The 23,306-nt window shown below is 39.9% G+C and overlaps 1 protein-coding gene across 7 annotated transcripts in view; it reads left to right on the top strand.

The window, feature by feature from the left end:
- TBC1D5 (TBC1 domain family member 5) overlaps positions 1 to 23,306 on the top strand; it is a 568,425-nt gene that overhangs the window by 491,111 nt on the left and 54,008 nt on the right. For 5 of the 7 annotated variants that reach the window (XM_032408767.1, XM_032408765.1, XM_032408766.1 and 2 more), the window contains 3 exons: positions 9,583 to 9,872; positions 13,979 to 14,044; positions 21,996 to 22,159. In XM_032408767.1, the coding sequence (XP_032264658.1) occupies positions 9,583 to 9,872; positions 13,979 to 14,044; positions 21,996 to 22,159 (520 nt within the window). The remainder of the gene's footprint in view (positions 1 to 9,582; positions 9,873 to 13,978; positions 14,045 to 21,995; positions 22,160 to 23,306) is intronic. The other 2 variants (XM_032408771.1, XM_032408770.1) reach the window with 1 other exon arrangement.

Raw genomic sequence — 23,306 nt, 5'->3', positions numbered from 1 at the left:
GTGTGTATATATATATATATGTATATATATTTTTATTAAGAGAAAATTATTTTTTTTCTGCATCTGTCCTATTCCTTCCTATGCCTGTATTTTTTTATGTAACTGTTTCCTTGGACTCTTCCATGGACTCACACATTTCTTTATATTTATTGACTCCCATACATCCTGCCTCAAAACTCTAGTAGGTGATTCTTGATATATGTTTAATTGTAGCTGCTTGTGATTTTATTTTAATTATGAACATATATAGTGATTCTCAAAATGAGGGAAGAGAAGTTAAGAGGGCAGAACTTCCCAACATGAGGGCATCTCAGAATTAAATCCTCTTTCATTCTGATGCATTTCCCTAGGCCAGAGAATCCCTGACCCTCTAAAGACTTTGGTATCGTGAACCATGGTTACTGATGGGAGAAATTTATATCCTTCAGATACACTGGGTCAGGAAATAAATTAGTTGAAAACTGTAGAAACAGAAACCTCAATATTTCTATAGATAAATCTTGGGGAGTTTAATGATTTTTATATACTGCGGTTAATACATAATTGCTTATTATTTTTTATGTTAGTTTAACAAATATTATGAATTGTGTTCAGACTCAATTAGGTAGGCCCCACAGTCTAGCTTATATCCAAACACATGTTAGGCCAGCCTTTCTATCCCTAGTAAGCACTACTCCTTTTGCTTCATATCACATTAACAAAAATTTATCTGCCACATGCAAAATAATCATAGCCTTTATAGCTGAAAGGAACAAATGTTTTACCTGAAAGTCCGACTCCTAAGGAATAAGTAATAGCAAACTAACTTTTGTAACTTTGTTTTAATAAAGATCTATTAAATTTAGGGTTCCTTGAGATGTGAAGATAGTTTGCTTCCTAAGGTGATAGAAACCTCACAATATGGCAAACACATTTAGAATTACAAAAGAGTCTTTCATTGAAGCAAATTTGCTATTCTCAACCTTAAAGATAAAGAATTAAGAAAGGCCAAAACCAATTCATTTTATAGAATTCAAAGCCTTCAGCTCACAGAATTTGTAAGCAGAAGTACATCATAAATGTTAGCTCAGGTGTTAGAATCATCTTGCAAAGTACCGTGTTGCAATCCTGACAACTGTTTTGAATTTCCAAAGAAAATATCGATGTCTATAAACACGAAAGAAATAAATATGAATGATAATCCATTGAGGGTAGATCAATAATGTAGATTTCTAGAAAAATAACAGAGATGCAAAGGGAATATTGTGTCTGTCCAAAACCCAAAGTCATGTATTTATATTTACTTTTTCCAACTACTCTTTGCACTTAATAACTTTAAAATAAGTTCTATGGTGTTACGGTGGGGGAAAAATGTATAGGTAGAGTGAGGTGAGAAAATGATAGAAAAGGAGACTATGATACAAAAAAAAAGGGAGTGGGAGGAAGAAGAGAGAAAAACAGAAGGATGATAAACATGGAGGAGGAAGGAGGGGCAAAGAGAACAGAGTAGAAACGAAAGGTGGAGATAAGGAGGCAGGGCAAACAGATGGGCCCCTAAGTTTGGAGATGGGGTTTGGTAATGATACTTAAGGGCCTAGACTAGTGCACAGGCCTCTCATTTCATCCTGTCATTTCAACAGTATAATGAATTGTGATGGCAGAAGCCATTTTGCATGGCAGGTTGTAAATTCTTAGAGCTGGAAGGGGCCTTTCATCTGAGCTTGTCTCTCCCCCAGGCCAGGACAAGGAAGCCTGTGTGTCTGAAGGTGATTTTCCCATCTTTTATACAGTTCCAGAATTGGAACACTTACTGTTTTGTTTTTTTTTTCTCTTTCACAGTCCTTTTTTTATTATGTTATGTTAATCACCATACATTACATCATTAGTTTTTGATGTAGTGTTCCATGATTCATTGTTTGCGTATAACACCCAGTGCTCCATTCAGTACGTGCCCTCTTTAATACCCATCACCAGGCTAACCCATCCCCCCACCCCCCTCCCCTCTGGAACCCTCAGTTTGTTTCTCAGAGTCCATAGTCTCTCATGGTTCATCTCCCCCTCCGATGTCCCACCCTTCATTCTTCCCCTCCTGCTATCTTCTTCTTCTTCTTTTTTCTTTTTTAACATATAATGTATTTGTTTCAGAGGTACAGGTCTGTGATTCAACAGTCTTACACAATTCACAGCGCTCACCATAGCACATACCCTCCCCAATGTCTTTATTCTTGTAATCCTTCTCTTTTCAGTTGTGATATATTTTACGAAATATTGCCAGATTATTCATTTTAAACAAATAGAGCCTGTTAAATCATTAGAAAGGATTTCTTTTTGAACTGTTTTCTGTAACTTTTGTAACTCATTTCAGTTTTTAAAGCCACACCATAAAGTACTGCTTTCCCCGATGGCAGCCCTCATGATATGGTAAGGCTTGCTCCCCGGCTTTTTAAGCCATTTCTCTTCCAGCATAGTTTTCATACCTCCCCACTGTTCCACTCCATTTTATAAACATACATCTCAATTCTGCCAGAAGTTAATGCCTCACCAAAAGCTGTCTGCCATAGCTGTACAGTTAGCTTCTGCAATGTAGGCACTTACCTAGTATTTCTAGTCCCATGTTTATATTTACTATTAAGGGTAATATGTATTTACCATATAGAGATACCATATTTACTTTTTTTATCTCTAATTCTTTAACTATATAAAATAAGTTTCTTCCAGTATATCACAAATGCCCTTTGACTACCATATTTACTTTTGAAGGATAATTTCACAGGGTACAGAATTCTAGGTTGGTGGTTTTTTTCTCTCAATGTTTTAAATATTCACTCCCTTCTTGCATGCATGGTTTCTAAGAAGTTGATTATCTTTGCTCTTGCATAGGTAAGATTTTTTTCTTCTGGTTTCTTTCAGGATTTATGTCTTTATCTGTGATTTTCTGTAGTTTAAAAATGATACGACAAAGTATACTTTTTTTGGCACTTACCCTGCATGGTGTTCTCTGAGCTTTCTGGGTCTGTGGTTTGGTGTCTGATGCTAATTTGGGGAGATTCTTAGGTGTTATTGTTTCAAATATTTCTTTCTCTCCCTCTTCTCCTCTGGTATTCCCATTATGCATATATTATACCTTTTATAATTGCCCCACAGTTCTTGGATATTCTGTTCTGGTATTTTTCTGTCATTTTTGTGTTTGCTTTCCAGTTTGGGGAATTTCTGTTAAAACATCCTCAGCCTCAGAAGTGTGTATAGTCTCTTTCCTCAGCTGTAGATTGTCTGCTAATAAACCTATCAAAGACATTCTTCATTTCTGTTATATAGTACTTTTTATCTCCATGCTTTCTTTTCTTTTTCTTCCTTAGAACTTTCTTTTCTCTGCTTACATTTCCCATCTGTTCATGAATGCTGTCTACTTTATCTATTAGAGCCCTTAGCATTTTAATCATAGTTGTTTTAAATTCCCAGTCTGATAATTCCAACATCCCTGCTACATCTGAGTCTGGTTCTGATGCTTGCTCTCTCTCTTCAAACTGTGTCTTTTTATTTTTTTAGTAAGTCTTGTGATTTTTTTTTTTTTTTTGATAGTTGGATATGATGTAGTGGGTAAAAGGAACTGCTATAAGTAGACTTATAGTGATATGGTGATAAGGTGTGGGAGGAGAGGAAGCATTCTGTAGTCCTTTGAATAGGTCTCAGCTTTTCATGACCCCGTGCCTTCAGACTGTGAACTTCACACCTGCCACTTATCCCTGCTCCCCAACTGAGGTGGGACAGGGTGGCTAGAGGGGCTTGGGGTTGGTTGTTTCCCTTCCCCCAAGTCAGTTGGGCTCTGGTAAAACCTTAGCTTAGACTTTGGTTAAGTAGTTTCTCCTGAGGGCAGACTCTGTTATGAAAAACAGAATGCTCAGGTGTATTCAAAACAGTTCCTTTCCATTCCACCCGTTGTATGCACAATTTTTCTCTCATATTCACCATGAGAGTCTGGTAGAGCTCCAAGAGGTAAAACTCAGAAGTATGGGCTGCCCCCTGCGTGACCGGGTCCCCTTGGACTTTTTAATCTGTCCCAATTTGTTCACACTGAGTCCCCTAGTAATTTGTCAGTTGCACTTCAGATTTCCCTACTCCAGCTCTGCTTTCTGTGGGTTTCTGCTCTAGTAAATCCTGATTCTCTGTAGTCACCTGTCAGCCTGTCTAATTTTGGGACAGCAGTTTGCCCTGTGACCTCACTTCTCTTACGGATCTAAGAAAAATTTGTTGATTTTTTTTTTTCAATGTGTTCAACTTTTTCTGGTTGTTAGGACAGAGCAGAAACTTCCAAGCTTCTTACATGCCAGACTGGAAACTAGAAGTTCATCCATTTAGTATTAGTGCAGGCTAAGAATCTTACTTTTCTCCAACACTGTTCATGCAGGTTCATATTAGCCTTATAGGCCAAACTAAGACACTAATGTTTGGGAGTCTGTTTGTTTTTTAATATGAACTCATGTTAATCCATGCCTCTCTATTCTGGGTGTAATGCACAGTTGTAAAAAGGTTTAACCTAAGTGCTTAAGATTTGATTTCTCTTTGTTAAATTTTATCTGTTTAATTCATTTCTCGTGCTAGCCTGTTGAGAGTATTTTAAATTTTGATTCTTTTATCTGATAGATTAGGTGACTCAAAATTCAATAAGCAAATGTTCTCTTTCCTCAAGTCACAAAGTTACAGAATTTTCTATCTAAAAGGGACCCAAAATATATAATTCAGCCCCTTTGTTTAAAGATAAGGAAACTTCCGTCCAGAGAGCAGCTACACAACTCTCCCCAGCTGTGCAGCTTGCTGATGGAAGGAAGATTATGACCTTAAAAAAAGGACTGGTGAGCAGAGCAGGTCTGTGAACCAAGTTGAGACAGATGTCATCACCAGAAGTCCTTGGTGGGTGCTAGAACATTCAGTAGTAAACTGGAGGTACAGCTCTCCAACTATAACTGAGCACATTTTTATCCATCATTATATCCCACTGGCACTGACATATCTTGATAAATCCAATAGACTTTAACACTTCAGATAAGAAATAAAGTTGCCTTAGCTTAGAATGACTTGTTTTTAGTGAACCATACGGCTACTTGTAATAAACTACAACCATTTCCAAGTAATTAGTAAAAAAATTTTGAATAAGCCAGTCTGTTTTCCAGTTGGTGGTTTCTACAATCCTTTTGAAAAATTAGAACATTCCCCTCACTTCCACTCTTGTGATATTTCTATTTATATTCAATAAAACAAAGTGGGTGTTATATAAACACAAACAAACCCAACCATCTGAAATTTTAAAATGTACCTAAATAACAACTGAGCCAATGGACTATTTAGAAAATGTGTGGGAAAAATTTTGATGCTATTGCTATAATCAGAGGCAAATGTATAGCTTTAAATGCTTTTATTGGGAAAGAGAGGAATGAATAAGTGAATGAGTGGATGAATGAATGAATGAACCAAGCATTCGACCTTTCAGAACACAAGAAAGGAAATAACAAGAAAAATATAAATTAGAGTATAGAGAAAAATGAATACAGATAAATTGAAAACTCTGACAAAAATATAAACAAGCATGTAACAAAATTTTATCACAAAAGGAGTGAAATAAACAAATATTAGACACTTAATATCAGACCTAAAAAATAAATCCTTAGATAGAAAAGAAAAAGCCTGGGGTGGTGTCAAAGTTTGGATAAGAGGAAAGGAAAATCTCCACCATTGTGGAGAGTTTTTACAGGGGTGATCATGTGATAATGTTTTTAAGTTTTTTGTTTTTGTTTTTAAGCTTTAGAAAAGTTTTAGAAGTTGAATGAAAACAGCTCATGACTCTGGCAATTAAGAAGGCATTGGAGATGCTAGAAGCTCTTTCAGTAGAGTATGCATTAGAAAGCAAGAGGTCAGGTGGGTAGGAAGAGGCAATAAGAGCCACCCATTTTTAGAATTTTGGAAACTGATCCAAAAGGGCCCAACAGTGAAGTCAGGTTGGGTTCTGATACAGGTGTTCTCAGGATTCTTGCATCTTCAGAAAAATGCCCCATTGCTGCTGAGTTAACCCGCTAAATGAGGTTGTGCCAAAAGTAAGGTCTTGGCAACAACTTCAAAACAATCCCTCCTATATGGTACTATTTTTATTGTTACTTAATAATAGTATTTATTAGACAGTAATAATGACTTTGATTACACAAAATTAGTTACTCATTAGATTTCTTTAATGTCTTGTTAACTCCAGAGTTCTCTTACTATTTATTTCAACACTGTTGACACATTGTACTCCATTGTTAGTCCAACCCAGTATTCGATGTCCATCAGATCTCTGACAACTGCATTAATTTTCATTAATTTAGCACACATGACTTAATAGTGTACATCACTGCCAGTAATAATTGTTGCAAATTGATTAGGATTTCTTGTAAAGAATGCCGCTACTGATATTTAAGATCTGTGTTAGCTACCTTTGGCCAAAAAATTATCATCCTGCAGAACAAACAGACTGTGGATAACGTGCTTTCCCTAGAAGTAAATGGTTTACAATTGTTTATATCTGAAAAGATGTAGCGTCACCTTCAGTAGTTGTTTTGAAAAGAAATATTCTTCTGAAAGCAGTGGGTAGTGGATGAGGGGGAAGTTGGTTGAAAACAAAAAATATTCAAAAAAGGAAAACAGTGTTCATCCCCTTTTAAGAGCTATTCAGATGAAAAATTGCTCGGCATGAGCTTGATCTATATGTTTTTCGTGGTTATTAGTAGTAATGAAGATGCATTAACCATATTCTCTTGATAATGCTCTAGCAGTTTCTTAGTACTTTTATCAACATATAAATTTTACAACTGGCAGTGTGGGAATTTGACTAGTACATTTTTGTTTATAAAAAAGGGTAACAACATTATAACTTCTTCATATCTGTGAATTATGAATCTTGACTTGCAAACAAGCAAAACTAAAATGCAGTAGAACTTCAGTATCATAATAGCTCTTCTTCCTACTGCCATGCACAAGAAATGGGAATGCATGCAGGCTGCTGAGTAGAACACAGTGCCAGAGGTAAATGCCTTACTTAATCCACAATGTATGAGTTCTTTTCATTTCATTCATTCTTTTTTCAGCAAACATGTATTGAGTGCCTTCTCTGTTGCAAGCTGTAGTGTCTGTAAATTAAGAATGCTGTACTTCATTAGGAAGCAGCTGGAAACTGGAAGTAAGTGGTGCATAATCACTATATATCCTTATCTCCATTAGGAAACGTGATTTTCAATAATTTTTGGAAGGGCATTAAATAGTTCAGTTCTTTAAAGATAAAACTTGATGCAAGGAGAATCATTTGAAAAATGATTTTTTCACATTTCATTGAGTTGTAAATGAATAGATCTTTCTCTTATAAAGCTGAATTCCAGGTTTTAAATTTGATTTGTCCTATCTCCAAAGTAATGTAAGTCTCCAGTACCTAGCCCATAATATTAGCTAGTACCATTAGAGAAAAACTTTATGAAAGGAAGAAGCATAGTGTTCTTTTTCTTACAGAACTATGGATCAGTTCTATCTTAGAGCTGTATCTAGTAATGCCAAGGATACGAAATGGAGCAGAATTACTACCTAAGAGCTGCCAGGTAGATCTGAGAGAAGGAAATGATAGTAAAATTCAAGTTAACTCCAATCAAGTAAATGTATCCCTCAAACTTGATTTTCATTTTCTACTTTTCTGAAAGAAAAAAAGCAAAATGAGAGAAAATAAGCTTCTTTTAATGATTGGGGCAATAAAAATACAAACTTTGATACTGTCATGGAATCAGACTACCTCCTACAGCTAAAATAATTTATAATCATATCTGGTCTCCAAGATAATATGCCTAAGATACTTCAGCATTATGACTCATCTGGGAGGTAGTCATTCAGTAGTCATTCTGTTAACAGATGTTTACTCGGTGTCCTCTGTTTGCCGGAGAACAGTAACACATGCTGGCGAACCATGGCAGCCGAGCGAGGAAGTGCGTGAGAGGAGGGGTGCTTAGGGAGTTCGCTGCTGCTGAGGGGAGGTTAAAGTAAGAGTGGGCTGTGGGCTCTGCAACGTGCAGATCACTGGGGACGGGGGAGAGAGGTTTCTGAGCAATGGCAGGGAGACCACAACCAGACTCTAGTGGGCTTAGGACCAAAGAAGCAGAGGTAGCACATAAGATAGCTTTTTGAAAAAATACGTTGTGATGAGGGAGAGAAGAGGAACGGTAACTAGAAAGGAATGAGGGTTCAAGGATAAGTTCAAGTGGGTGTGTACATGTGTGCACATGCACAAGCTCACAGACACATACACACACCATGGTTGTATGCTAATGGGAATGACACATAGAGAAGGAGAAAATGATGATTCAAGAGAGGGAAGTGCAGGGGCAACAATCTCGAAAGATCAGAGGATGGGATCCAGAGCCCAAATAGAGAGGCTGGCCATGGCTAGGAGCAGGGACTCTTCACTGTACAGGTGGAAAGACTTAGACTACAGGTAGGTGCAGCTGCCTTTTAACAAATATTTATAAAACTCCTGTTATATGCTAGGCAATGGCGATATAGCAGAGAGACAAAAATCCTTGTCTTCATGAAACTTTCATTAGAACGGGGATTGGAAGAGATGGACAGATAATAACCAATCGAGTAAAATAGATAGTATGTCAGATGAAACAAAGTGCCACCAAGAAAAGTAAAATGGTGGCACCTGGGTGGCTCGGTCAGTTAAGTGTCTGCCTTTGGCTCAGGTCATGATCCCGGGGTCCTAGGATGGAGCCCTGCATTAGGCTCTCTGCTCAGCGGGGAGTCTGCTTCTCCACCCCCATCCCCGCTTCCTTCCCTCCCCCCACTTGTGCTCTCTCTCTCTCTCAAATAAATAAGAAAAAAAAAAAAAAAAAAAAAACAGTAAAGCAGGGCAGTGGGGAAGGAGGATTTGGACAGCCAGGGCTGGTCAGGGTGATGAAGGTGGATTGCAATTCTCAGGTAGTAGGCAATTCTATATAACTCTTATTGAATTTATTTTGTGACTCTCAGACACATTTATTTCTCAAAATCACATTAAATGTGGCCTAATACGCACACGCCAGGGCTTGGGGGAAGTTTACTGTCCACTTTGTTTCATAGGTGCCGCCTTCTGTGAGTACCCCAAGGCTTGCCCAGCCCTGTACCTCTCCTTTAGAGTCCTCATCACAGGTTTTAACCTTGCTTTATTAATGTGATTATATATTTCTTCCCTTCCCTATATATATATATATTCCCTAGACTGGAAATTCCAAGAGGGGAACTGTGTCCTGGACAGTTGCATCCCCAGAACCTAGCACAGTGTTAGCACAACATAGGTCCCATTTGTTCAATGAATGAATGAATGAATGAATGAAAAGTAAAAAGACCTTTTTCCATATGCTACCTCTTGAAGAATCTTGTTTTATTATTCTGTGATCACTTTTAAGTTCTTACTTTGCACTTGGTATAGCTGATCTGGTAAATGGCCTTTTTCGAAGCAGGTAAGATACGATTTTATAGCAATGGAATATGTGAAATAGGGTTGTCCTCTAACTTAAGTGATGTTTCTCCACCTAATTTTTTTTTTTTTTTTTTTTACAGAACCAATGCCAAAGGTGCTCCCCTGAATATAAATAAGGTCTCTAATAGCCTGATTAATTTTGGAAGAAAGCTGATTTCTCCAGCAATGACCGCCCCAGGCAGTGCGGGCGGCCCTGTACCAGCAGGCGGTAGTGGCAGCTCGTCCCCTGCTGGGGTTCCTGCCGTGGTTCCCGCCGTGGTTCCCGCTGTGGTTCCCGCCAGGACCTTAGCAGAGGTCCCCAGGCATCATTTGCAGCAGCAGCAGCAGAGACTGATGAAATCAGAGAGCATGCCCGTGCAGTTGAACAAAGGTGAGGAAAAAATAGCAACAAATGTGAAGAAAACACCTGCAGTGTAGCCTGGGACTTCCTCACCTGCCTGTGAGGAACCAGCCTCCTAGAAATAGAGATTAATGCAAAACTGAATCGTAAAAGCTCTGTTGTATTACATCCTTTTTAAGTTGGAATATCAGATACTCTAGGGTTCTTAATAGGAACGTGTTAGCAGATGATTTGTTAAGGTACTTCGTTAACATGTATATCCTAGCATACTTGCATTTGAGTCCCGCGGATGCCCATAGAGTATGGCCCAGACTCTCACAACACAGAACTTGCAAGCGGTTGACTGTGATCCTGCTAACCTTGTGTCATGGTGCCTCTGGCCAGAAGAGCCGGAACTGGGAAGTTCTAGCAGCATGGGCTTTCCTAGTCAGTAGCTGCCCCCCACGCCGTTGGTGTTGGCGGAAGCGTGCCGCCGGGCTTGCAGCCGCTCATCCAGCTGCTTTACGCCTGAGGAGGATCACCTAGAACCTTCCGGGGGGCGGCAAAGCTCAACGGATCCGCAAGCAGCCGAAGTGAATGAGTCCACACACAAAGATTTAGGGCCGTAGAATGTCGGAGCAGAGGAAACGTGGGAGACCACACATCATCCCGACCTGTCGTCCGATGAGCGGGGGCGCCGCGGGCGCTGCGGAGAGGGGCGTCCTTGCTGCCCGGCCTCACGCAAGCGCATTTTCTGTGTCACGGCCTTTGCGATGCTTCATCCCCCGCGTGAATTTTACTCGAAAGACAGCCCTTCAGGTTCTTACTCAGAACCTTTATGCTCTTCTTTTCCACGATTTACAGAGAGCTATGTATTAAGTACCTCTATTCATAGCAGATTAGAAACAGCTGCATTTATTTTTAGTGGTGGGACTCTGCTTTCTATACTATAGAAGCAGGAAATAGTAACATGATGGCAGAAAACTGACAGAATTCAATCCTAAGGCCTCACAAAGTACAGAGTCTGGCCATTTAGTGTCAGGACAAATATCCCGACCCAGGCCTCCTTCACGTCTTAAAGGGATCCCTTGTTGTAGCCATGTTCAGTAACTGGTGTTGAGACTAACCATGGTGCTGTTGGATCAGTACGAAGACCTTAAACCATGTTCCATATACTCTGTGTCAGAAGATTGCATCCAAAATTATTAAAAATTTTAAATTATTGGCATTTCAACTGGTAAAAAAAAATTAAATGGACTTTATTCCCCAATGGCACAAAATAATGAGTATTATTCCATAATGAGTATATGTTTATTCTCCCGTTACATGGTGTTATCTATCATTGCCTATATGAGGTATTAGACTTTATATAGTTAGTATATAAGTTTCTATTAGAATATTCAGTTTGCCTTACATAAGATTATCTTGTTTAAAACTACATTCTTTTTAATGTAGAGTTACCACACATGATTTAAAGAAAAGAGGACTTCAGATCATTAACACATTGTAAATGTATTTTAATGCCAGGAGACATGCCCACTTTCAGAATGGAAATGAATGTTATTTTATATATTTCTTAATTGTACTGTTTTATTGTTCTAACCAAATATGATTTCAGTATTGCTTTGATAACAAGCCATAGTCAGTAGTAATTCTAACTGATGGCAGGCAAATGAGTCAGAGAATCTCTTAATGCTGTAGCTTAAATTTTCTGAGGAAGCAAGCCAAATGACTGTAGAAGTATAAAGTTGTATCTCTAAGGAAATGTCAAGTATTAATATCACAGTAAGTGAGAAAGGAAGTGCATGAGGATGGAACAATTGATGAAAACGAAGTCCCCAGTTATAAGGAGACAGCAGAGCACTTAAGCAAAGTATTTGGAACATGAGTATCACTAGGGCATTTTGTAACTGATCCCTGTGCTGAGAGAAAGTCTCCTTGTTTGGCAACTCTTCTTTTTATTTCTGGTTCGTTCTTCTCATGTCAATCATGAAAAGCTTGTCTACCTTCATCTTAAAGATAAATATTCCTGCTACTGCCCCTCCCTGCACAAAGGTTTGAAGGAGACAGAGTAAAAGGCAGAGAGAGCAGTTGATGCCAGTAGACGCCAGTCTAGGTCGCTGCTCTTCTCTCGTGACTCACCCATGAAGTGAACCGTAAGCACAGTCCTGATGCCTTCTGACCACGTGCTTCCGCACCCTGAGGTGAGAGGTTTGGACGCTCCCGGGGGAGCCTCCCAGCTCCAAACAACTATCAAGATGTATTTGTTAACTCTACAAGGAAAAGTACTTCTCCGACATTGGTTCTTTACGCTGGTGTTTCCCACAAGTATCCTGCTGTGCTGTGGCAGTGACAAATCTGCACGTGTGTCCCCTGATCCCAGAGATGGGTGAGCACGGTCTGCAGCCTGTCAGGAGGCTTGTGTTGGAATATGGCTTCTACCTGTCTCAGAACAGTCTTCTACTAGTGCCTTTGAGGAGAGAGAATGAATTAGCCCTTTTAGTGTACTCTGCTGGAAAGTTTGAAAGTTGCTTTGAAAAATGGTTGTTTCTAAAAATGAAAATGCTTATAGTCTTCGTAGTTGAGTTGACTCTCGATGATGTGTGCTCATGTAGGGGAACGGTTGTAGGGAAAACCCAAAATTCAGGTATATGTTGCCGGAAATGCAAACTAGTTTGTGTATGTGCTGGGAGCGGGGTCGTGAAAGAAAGAAGAGGGAGCACAAATGTTCCTCCATAATTTTCTGGTGGTATTTAATATTAAAATGAGTTTTCAGTCTCTAAATATACACTAATAGGTGATCCAAAGGCAGCAGAGAAAAATGGAATTTTTTCCATTTTTGGAAAATTGAATTGAAAATCTCCTTCAAATATATAAAAAAGAGACACTCCATTTATCAGTGAACAGAGAGTTAACTCTATTAGGAAAATTCAGGACCTAATAAACTCTGCTAAAAGCTGCTTATTGCTGTTTGGAGTGTGTACCTATTTATAGATTTTATTTCAGTTACAGGAGATATATATACATATATCAAAATGTATGTACTATTAATTGATGGGAACTATATGATTACAACCCAGTACTTTCCAGATGAGCTGGCTGTGCTGACAGTTACAATTGTAGCAAGTGGTCAAGGCACTGAGGGTATGTTACATCATTCAAAAACTGATTTTTTACTGTTGTATAAAAGCTACAGGGGAAGGAAGTCTGTTAATTCTACATGATCAAACATGGAAAATACGGTGTCTTTTAAGAAGGCTTGGTTTTTAGCTCGTTAACTTCAAAATAGCTTAGGCCTTGGGATGCTGAGAGTCTAATTCTGTTCATAGTGACTCTGCCTGACGTTGAACTGGTCATCCAGGAAGGAAATCAGAGAACCCAAGTCTTCCTTCTCAGTGGGAGTGTGCCTCAGGTTCTTCACAGAATTTCCTTTTGTGCTCCTTTTCCTTTCTTTCCTGTACTTTTAAAATGCACTCCTTTTCTCCCCATTTCCTTTGAAGTCGAACACTTATTTTGAGCATTTCCCATAGGTCCAAATTGTGAATGAAATCTTGCCTATAATAAGTATATCAAGTTTAAAGGGTGTGCAGTTCACAGATTTATTTTTACATGTTAACATTTGTAAGTACATGTGGTAACTTAGGAAATCTTTTCAGTACTTACTATGAAATTAGAGCTTGTTTAGGTATTTATGTTATCACTGAAGAAATGGGTTTCACATTGAGTTAAAAATAATTTCTCTCTGTTACAGGAGGAAACCAGCTTCAAAAGAATGCCTGCTTCTTAATAAATGCATATAACTTATTTTGGATTAAGAATTTTTTTTAAAGAAAGAAAATATTATACTACACTACTGTTTCTAGCGTAATGAAATCTCAGCAAAATCTTTTGATTGCTCAAGTTTTCCTCTGCTTTAGACCAGGGGCAATTTGTTGTTTTGTTTTTTTTCTTGAAGGAAAACATGCACAGAAGCTTTTTAGGGAACACTTTTTAAAAATTATTGCCTTTAATATTTTATATTAATTTTTCTGAGATTGTATTTTGTTTTACTGTACTTTTAGTAATTAGATTGATAAAACAATTAAGTATGAAAAAAAGTAAAGTTGATTTTTTTTTCCTTTTTATGAAATCTAATTATTTTTTCTTATGAAATCCAGGCGATGTAGTTACAGGAAGCGATGCTCAGGTTTCTGTTCCTGTCCAGACTCTAACTGACCTCCAAGGTACAGTTACCATGGCAACGTAGTATATCTCCTTGCCTGCAGTATTATCATTGCCTACTCCAAAATTCCATTTTTCTTTTTGCCCACCCTCCATTCATACTGTTGATCAGTTCACTACCATTGTTCAGCCACGGAGTGGCACTGTTGTTCAGAACAAAAGTCCCCTCTCATGTCATACCTTAGTGATGCCAAATCTGGCTGTGATGTGGGTTTTCTATGAAGTTTGCACCAGCCTCTTTTCTTGCAAAATATGGTCACTCTATATTTTGTGGTTATTTTAACACTACGTTTCATTTGGAAGGTCACATTGAGGTGTTCTTTTTGTTGCATAGGTGCTTTGTGCCAGTATTTAACAAATCAGTTTTGAGAGTAAATGACTTATATGCTGTTTGGATGTACATTATTATATGGATTAGCCAGAAATACTTACTATATTTTACCTGAAAGAATTATAACTTGACTTTGAAATAATTGTTTAAGTACAGGCTTTGTATTTTATAAAAAGAAAGTACAGGCTTTGTATTATGAATCTTATTAATAGAATCAAAGTCCAGTGTGACACATCTCTGACTAGTAACTGGCAATAATTTAAAATAAAAAGATGACATTTAAATACCCTCTTGTTCAAAATCTAGAAAAAGGTTTTTTTCAGGAATACAAAATAATAGTAATTTACATTTAGCACCTCCTTTGGGATATTTAGATGTGTAAATATTGAAGTTGTTGCATTAATCTTTTATTATATAATCTTTTAGATAAAATATGCTATGAAGAAGATTTCTGTATTAAGTGGAAGCCTAGACTGACTTTAAGAATCTCCCATTCAGGGACACCTGGGTGGCTCAGTTATTAAGCATCTGCCTTCGGCTCAGGTCATGATCCCAGGGTCCTGGGATCCAGTTCCGCACCAGGATCCCTGCTCAGCGGGAAGTCTGCTTCTCCCTCTCCCTCTGCCCCTCCCCCTGCTCAAGCAAATAAAAAAAAAATGTTAAAAAAAAACTGAGCCCCCCCCCCCCCCAAAACCAGGCAACTTTTTAACAAGTGTTTTGGTATCCCAAAGTTAGTTTGCTAACTCTTTAAACTTAGTTTACTGCAAAGTAGATCTTTGGCTGTGGAATCTCAGTTTATACCTATGGAAAGAGAAAGTTAAAGGTTGTCTAGCTTATTCTGACTTCTGCTTCTATGCTATTGCTCCGTCCATTTTTTCCTACAGACCAGAGCTACGGGAACAGTTTGCTTTTTTAATAGCATCCTAAAGAGGGGGGTTATATCATTTTGTTCAGATCGCTTGTGTTATATAGGTAGAATCATCTTACTCCTTTATTCACCAAGTATTTGTTCAGTGCTTACTGTGTGCCAAGCTCTATTCTCACTGGTCTCTTGGCTTTCCCTGCGGCTTTACCGGGTTGCTTGGGTACCAGCCTGTGCGTTAGATGACCCAGGCAAGCATACACAGTCAGGAACCAGCTCTTTTTCTGGATGCCCAGTTCAGAATTCCTCCTGCCTGCCGTGCTCTGACAGAGATTGTATCAGCCTGATAGGGGAGGCTCCAGCTGCTTTATGAGACATGAAGCCCTAATAAAAAGCTTTCCATCTGTGATGATGATTGTGACAACGATGGTAAGAAAATGAGACAATGCCAACCCTGATTTGGAGAAGTCACTTTGTGTTTTCCTCAACACACTTCCTGCAGAGTGTCAAAAAGCAAGGGGAAGTAGAAGTCAACCAAAATAGTTAGTGGTGGCAACAAAAAACTTTCTAACAATCTAGGCTTAATAGGATCGGTAATATTAGTAGTTGGAGAATTTCATCAGAGGCGCCACACCCATTATACTCTCCTATATAATATTTTAAGAGTAGATACACTTGTAAGGGAAATAAAACTATCATTAAGACTTTCCCAGGTATCCTTTTTCAAAGTAATGGAGTATATTTCAAGAAGTGAAGTAACTCAATTCTTTCAGTGATTCTTTGATTATATGTTTTCATGAGATTTTATATTTGTGTCTTTGCCTTTAAACCACAATTGTATGGGCTTTATTTTTTTGAAGAAAAACGCTGACTATATAATGAATTCCCATAATTTAAGTCAATAAAAATAGTGTTTGCAAAATTATTGGAAAGTTCCATTTTACATCTCTCAGTGCAGGTTGTAGTCATAAAATATGTGCCATGGGAGAATTTGTTTGTGAAGACTTAACTCAAAGAGTTTCCTGAAAATTACTTTTGGAAATTGCCCACCTACCCCAGAAACTTTTTTCAAGAGATATTTAGGAACCACAAATCTTTAAAATACGGGTACAGGGGCACCTGGGTGGCTCAGTCGTTAAGCGTCTGCCTTCGGCTCAGGCCATGATCCCAGCGTCCTGGGATCGAGCCCCACGTTGGGCTCCCTGCTTAGCGGGAAGCCTGCTTCTCCCTCTCTCACTCCCCCTGCTTGTGTTCCCTCTCTCGCTGTGTCTCTCTCTGTCAAATAAATAAAAATCTTAAAAAAAAAAAAATTAAGAAAAAAATAAAATAAAATACGGGTACACACACCACACACACACACACACACACAGACATTACTTCCAAAGAGAATTTAGAATTTCCAACAACAGAAGTATACAAGGATCATCACCTAATGGGCCATTAGGAAAGAAATTTAGATTTCTTAAGTTATTGCCATAAGCGTTTTTAATATTTATACTTGTGTGTACATATTTATGTTGCAGATATGAATATACATACATACATGCACACATAGATATCATTGTATAGCATTTGTCAGGTTGTTTTTAAAAATAAAAAAGGAAGAAAAAGATCAAAAATCTCCCTGCCCAGATAACCATCATTGACATTTTTTTTTCCCTAAGGGTGGGGAGGGGCAGAGAGGGAGAGAGAGAATCTTAAGCAGGCTCCATGCCCAGCATGGAGCCCACCTCAGGGCTCGATCTCACAACCTGGGATCGTGACCTGGGCTGAAATCAAGAGTCGGACGCTTAACTGACTGAGCCACCCAGGCGCCCCCACTGATGACATTCTTAAGGTAAAACTAAAACAAAACTAAACCTTAGGCCATCCCAATTAATTAAAGCCATTACATAGAAAAAAACCCTCTGTTTATTCCTCCCACTTGTTTCTGCCATCCCATTTCCCTAAAGGTAACCATTGTTAAGTTTTTGGTAATTCCTTCTAGGAAAAAAAAAAATAGATTTTAAATGGAGGAATAACGTGTAAGTCACATGAGCGCAGTAACAGCCCCCATGTCCGGAGTTGACTCTCCTCTGGCCCTTCAAGAACAAAGCACTACCAGAAATGCCCCGGTGCAGATGACAAGCAACAAATTGGTAGAACAACGAAAAGAGATGTCACATTAACTAGAGTAGAACATAGTGATGATCACACAAAGAGCTCCTACTCACAGGATTGAGAAGAGAGACTGAGGAACCAAAAGCTATCCTCGTGATTGACCCCATGTTAGCCACTCTGCTTCTTGATGAGAAATGATAGTCGTGAAGCAGGACAAACAATTCCATTATGTTCTGGATAATCACTTTAAGGAGTCGGAGAAACATATGATATGTAAAACAAATTTGGAGAAGCATCAGTTAGCTAGAAAATGCATTGTGGAACACTTACTTCCAGAAGACATTGAATAAACAACGAGAACAAGGGCAGAATTTGCCCTTTACTTTCAAAAGACCTCATTCCATTTTTCTTTAACTCAAGGTCACATGTACTACAGCCCACCTGGTGCAGCCCTTATTAGGGGTGGAGGGGGGTGCAGCTTTGCCCAGCATGGGCTCCGGAGTTGGGTCTGGGTTTAAATTCTGCCTCCATCACTGCCTGGCCGGATGACTTAGGGAGGTTACATACCCTCTTATCTGGGAAGACAAAAAAAAAGAACAGCTGCTTCAGGGTGGGTTGTTGGAAGTTACCCCAGCGCCTGCCCCACAGTAAGGACTCAAGAGTGCTACCTGCTCGGGTGGTGGTGATGATGCTGGCACTATTATGTGTTCTGTTCAAATCCCTCTGGTTTTCAGAATCAAATTATGAAAGAGCCAACTCAACACCTCTGTCTTTCCTTTTTTTAATCATTACTTCTGATATCCTATAACCCCATGTTTGCATGTGGGCACCTCCAACAGTGCTTAGACTAGACTGTGGTCAGACTAGAGCTGGTCTATTCCAAGGGCTTCAGGATTCCGTTCACTGTCCTGTGACACCAGGATGTATGTTTTTAATGTGTAAACATCAATCTTCTTGCTGTCTGTCTGTCATTCAAGCCTGTGAGGTGGCAAAATGTCACCAGATCGGGGCCAGATGTATCTCATCTTCTCCTAGGTCATTGAGTAAAGTCAGGGGGATCCCCTTTCCGTGGCCACAGCACTGGGCTTCCCAGGCCTTTCCCTTTTTGCTCTTCCGAGCTATGCCTCCCCACCAACGATCCCCAGGCTTCCTAGCCTTCTGAACATTTTGCCTTTGGTTGTCCCGTGTCCAGCTCCTCTGGCTGGTTTCAAGTTTACAAGGGTTCTGCCCGTCCATGTAGGAATACCCCCCAGTCCCTGTTCTTATTTCCCCTTGAGTTTAGTGAGAGAAAAATCACAAGAATATGATGGCGCTCAATAAATATTTTCTCCCTTTCCCCCTTTCCTCCCTCCTAGCCGTTCTGTAGTGGGGGCTCTTCATGAGGCCTGTGAAGCTCATTCAGTCAGCTTGGGCTCTTGACAAAAACCTCCACTGACATGTAGCACATGGGACACAAAATTTTCATTGGATGTTTCAGAGAGGAAAAGATTTAATGAAGGAAAGATTTAATATACCTAGACACATCCATAGTTAGTCCAAGTAGCACCTTTGTGCACCAGAAAAAGCTACCCCTTCTGTGCAGATGCAGCTCACGGCAGGGCGTGCGTCTTCGCAAGCAGAACAGCAGAGCAGGTCCCGGCTGCCAGCCACCCCACTAGACAGTCTGTATGGCCTATGTGGTCGTCCTGTGCTCAGAGCTGGTTCACTGAAGTCACTGAAGAGAGGTGCAGCCAGTGTAAGAACAGTCCTAACGGGAGAGAGGACTAGCAAATCTGCAGCCCACGGTACCGCATATTAAACTCCCTGCTCTAGCTCTGGGAGTCCCCGCTGTGCTAGTAATGGTTCCTATCTACTGACTACTTAGCGTACTCTCTGATACGCTCAGCTACACTGAGCCTTTTATGCACGTTACCCACTTGGGGTACAAAGCATGTATGAGGTAGAGGTCTCACCTATAGATGAGAACTATGGCTTATGGAGGGTCAGTGAATTGTTCAAGGCCCCACAACTAGATATCCACTGGACTTAGACTCAAGCCTAGGTGTATCAGACCCCGCAGGTCCTGGTTTGAGGAATTCTGCCTTGGAAACAGCCTTAGCTTAAGCCCTTACAATCTCTTGTGTGGGCAGGACAGGAGACGCCTCACTCAACCAAGCTCCTGTAATCCTCCTGCTACTTTCCTCCTTCAAATCTGTAGTAACTCCCATCATCTACTGACAAGATAAGGGCCAGACCCCTTAGCATGAGAACAAAGGGCTTTTCTTGATCTAACTGGCCCTATTTAGATCCTCGCCTTCCCTTTTTCCTCCCTCCCCCTAGGGCTGGGTGACCAAGAGGGAAAATAAACTCACATTTAGGGTACCAGCAACTTCTAGAAAGAATGTGTTTGATTCTCTCCCAGTGAAATAATCACCACATGAAAAAGAAGCACTCTGGGACACTAGTATTGGTGTCATTTTCAATTACATATGGATGGCAGGAAGCTCCAAGGGATTTAGTGAGGCTCTGCTGGAGCTAGATGCTCCCAGTAGTACTTACTGGTTGCCTTGATAAGGACTGTATTCTCTGCCGAAAATGACCCTTCCTGAGCCGCCGCCGCCACCACCACCACCACCACCACCACCAGCAGAAGCACTGCCTGCTCTTCAGGCTCTAGGATGGGGCGCGTACCCATTGCCTGAGACGGGATCAGATGCTCCTTCTGTGCTTCCAGAGTACTCTCATTTACACTTCAGTGTTTGCTTTTATCACCTGAGATTGCACGTTAGTCAGTGTGCATGCCAGCCTGTGTTTCCCTTGTACTGCTGTTTTTAGGAGCTTTTTAAGAGCTCCTGTTGTGGTCATCCCTCATCCTTAGCACTGGACAGCGTATCTGTGGGGATTCCATAAGCTCCATCTGCATGGGGCTTGTTCCCTGGTGTTTGGTTATGAGTGAAAGAATATGTGCATGCCTGAGGTGGCCTAAGAATTTGGTCTTTATTTAGTATATTTAAAAATGCCTACAATCGAAAATAATTCTAAATAATTGTCATGAGTCAGGATTTCTGAGAAATAAACTGTGAGACAAAGATTTATGGGTAGGAAGCTGTTGGGGGGGCAGTGCGTGCCATCAAGGTGAGCATCTGGGGAGTGAAAGGAGCAGCGTGAGCGGAGGGAGGAGTTGAGCTGCTTTGCAGTTGCTGCTGGAACTTCTGGGGCTGGGCTGGCCCTTCGGAGTCATCCGCCTTGAGGCAAGAAGGCCAGCCTTTATCCTCTGCCCCCATCCAGGCACTAGATTGGAGGTAATCCCTGGGGAAGGACAGGATCGTAGACAGAGCAGCTGTCTTCAGCTGAGGGCTGTTTCCAGAGAGGAATTCCTAAGAACCATCATCAGCCAACACGCCTGGTGGCTGGGAGAATAAATGGCTTAGTCCTGAAGGGGGGACTTGGGCAGGGCACCACAGCAATATATTGAAGAGTGCCCCTCTGAGAATAGGCTTTCAGGTTTAACGCAACAAAAGAAATGATTAATGTTGTTCCTATCAGTTAAAAACTTTAAAAGGTTTAAAGAGAAGTTCAGAACCGCTGGACAGCTTCGGGGCTCCAAGCTTGTTGAGTGAGAATACTGACTGCTCCCCTTGGGAGCTGTCCGGGGGAGGCCTAGCTCATGGAGTGTCTCGTCCATTTGCCCAGTGTGCCATACCAGTGTCGTCCCCTTCTATGGGTACAAGGCATGGAAAGGGCAGGGAAGTCTGATAGTCCTTTCTTCTGTCTCAAGGCAAGTTGTGGTGCCTAGGCTTTTCCTTCCTGGTGCCTAGGCTTTTCCCTCAGGTCTCCAGGTGAAAGACTCCATCATCCCCTTTGGGGACATGTTCTGGTGACTCCATTTTCTTAAGGTCTAAATGTTTGTGTTCCCAAAGAGAACAAAAATGTTAGTAAGCTAGTTCTGTAATTGAGGGAAAAAAATGTATTTGGTGCAGGGGTTTTCTGTGAGATATAGGCCAATCAGTACCTTATCAATACTACCACTGATTTGGGACTTGATAATTCAGAGGTACATTCTAATGGGAGCTGACCTTAGTGTTATCTCTGAAAAGGTCATTTGCTAAGCAGAATAACAGATGGTGGGGGTCACAGATGCACCCACTCTGATGTAAGACCCGGTCTAGAGAGAGGCCCTATGAGCCAGCACCTTGTCCCATTTTTCAGATGCTTCTCCCATAGCTGGGGGGAGCCATATATCTGTTCCACAGTTAGTAAAAAGGAAAGACGCTCTTTCAAAAAACTGCTAAAGGATTTAGATTTTTTAATGTTAATACTGTATAGTATAATAATTTCTGGCTTCTGTCGCTAAGGATGATTCCTTTAGTGAGGGAAAATCTGGTTATCTAACCTGTGATTTCTAAAATGTAGAACTTTGAGTTTTTTTATATGTGTGCAACACTCAGACTATTGTAGCATAAATTACGTGTGGAAAAGGATAGCGTCACTTCAGTGTCTTAAAAACCTGGCATCTGTCCTGATACATAAAAGTGTGTGCATTTTTAATAACCCACAGTGTCCTTAGGTTGACAGTGTGAACAAAGAAGTATAGTAATCGATCCTTTATTAAAGACCGTGAATAAAGTAGCTTAGTGAAGAAGTCTAGTGTTTCATTATTGCCTCTTAATTTTTCCTACAGGACAAAGTTCCAAAACCATCAGTTCATCCCCAAGCACTGAAAGTTTGCCGGGAGGAAGAGAATTCACTGGCTCCCCACCTTCATCTGCTACTAAAAAGGATTCCTTTTTTAGCAACATCTCCCGTTCCCGCTCACACAGCAAAACTATGGGCAGAAAAGAATCTGTAAGTATTTAAGGACACTTTTCCTTTTATCCTTCATCTTCCTCTAGAGTACTGCATTTGTTAAAAGGCCTTCAGTACTGAGTTTTATAAAGCTTTTAACATGTCTACAAACTAAAACAAATAATTTCATCAAAATTTTTTACTTTTATTATTATAACGTAGTAATATTTTAAGGCCACAGTCTGCATCGCACTGGGAGAAAAAAAAGCAGCATCAGTTTAAAGTAAATTGAATCCCAAATCTCCGTCCTTTCTTCCTCTGCAAATGCTTTTTTGTCAAAGCCTGCATTTTTTTCTAAAATGTAACAAGTAGCATTATACCAAATAATAGATTAAGACACTTAAAAAACAAACCACAGTGTTTTTTCAGTTTTAAGTTATTTCTTGAAAAGTAATTATTTTAGCACTTGTTTTAAAAAGTTATACAAATTACATTTACATGATGGTATGTTGATAGCTACTCTCTAAGATCCTTTGTATACATTGCTCAGAAGGACATATCTAAAGCATATCAACCACTTTAAAAATCTGGTTGTGTCTGAAATTGTTTTTATGCCAACTTCACAAAAAATAAAACATTTAGCCACATCTCATGGGTAATTCAACACCTAGTATTCTAATATAAAGAATCCATCTGCCCACTGGAAGAAGATGCCCATATAAGGTATTACAGAAAAGGATCTAGCTATTACTGAACTAGTTCTAAATTAGAAAACAACAACAAAACTTTCAAACCTTTGAGGGACAATTATTTATGGTACGTACAATAGATAACAGCATGATACCTACTTGTATGACGGGGTAGGACCTTGGGCAAGATACTCAGATTCCTGGTACTTCAACTATGTCATCTACAAATAAAACAACACACTTTGCGCTCCGAAGGAAAGAGTTCACCACATAGTCTCTTGGAGTCCCTTTCACATGTGACAACTATGATTCTCTGATTTGTAGAAGAACAGAATGGAACTCTCATTTAAAGATGGCAGCTTTAATGCAAGCAGTTAGCTCTGCTCCCTCCTAGCCTCCACTCCAAGGACAGTCAGGGTTGTTAAAGGTAAACCCTCAAGGAATAAGGAAACAGGAGAAAAGATAGTAACAAGATTTTGTTCCTTGTAAAACAGATGTTAAGTGGTAACTGACTTAGC

The sequence above is a fragment of the Phoca vitulina genome, unplaced genomic scaffold (assembly GCF_004348235.1).
Source record: "Phoca vitulina isolate PV1807 unplaced genomic scaffold, GSC_HSeal_1.0 scaffold10, whole genome shotgun sequence".
Classification (NCBI taxonomy): Eukaryota; Metazoa; Chordata; class Mammalia; order Carnivora; family Phocidae; genus Phoca; species Phoca vitulina.
This window is presented reverse-complemented; position numbering and strand designations above follow the sequence as displayed.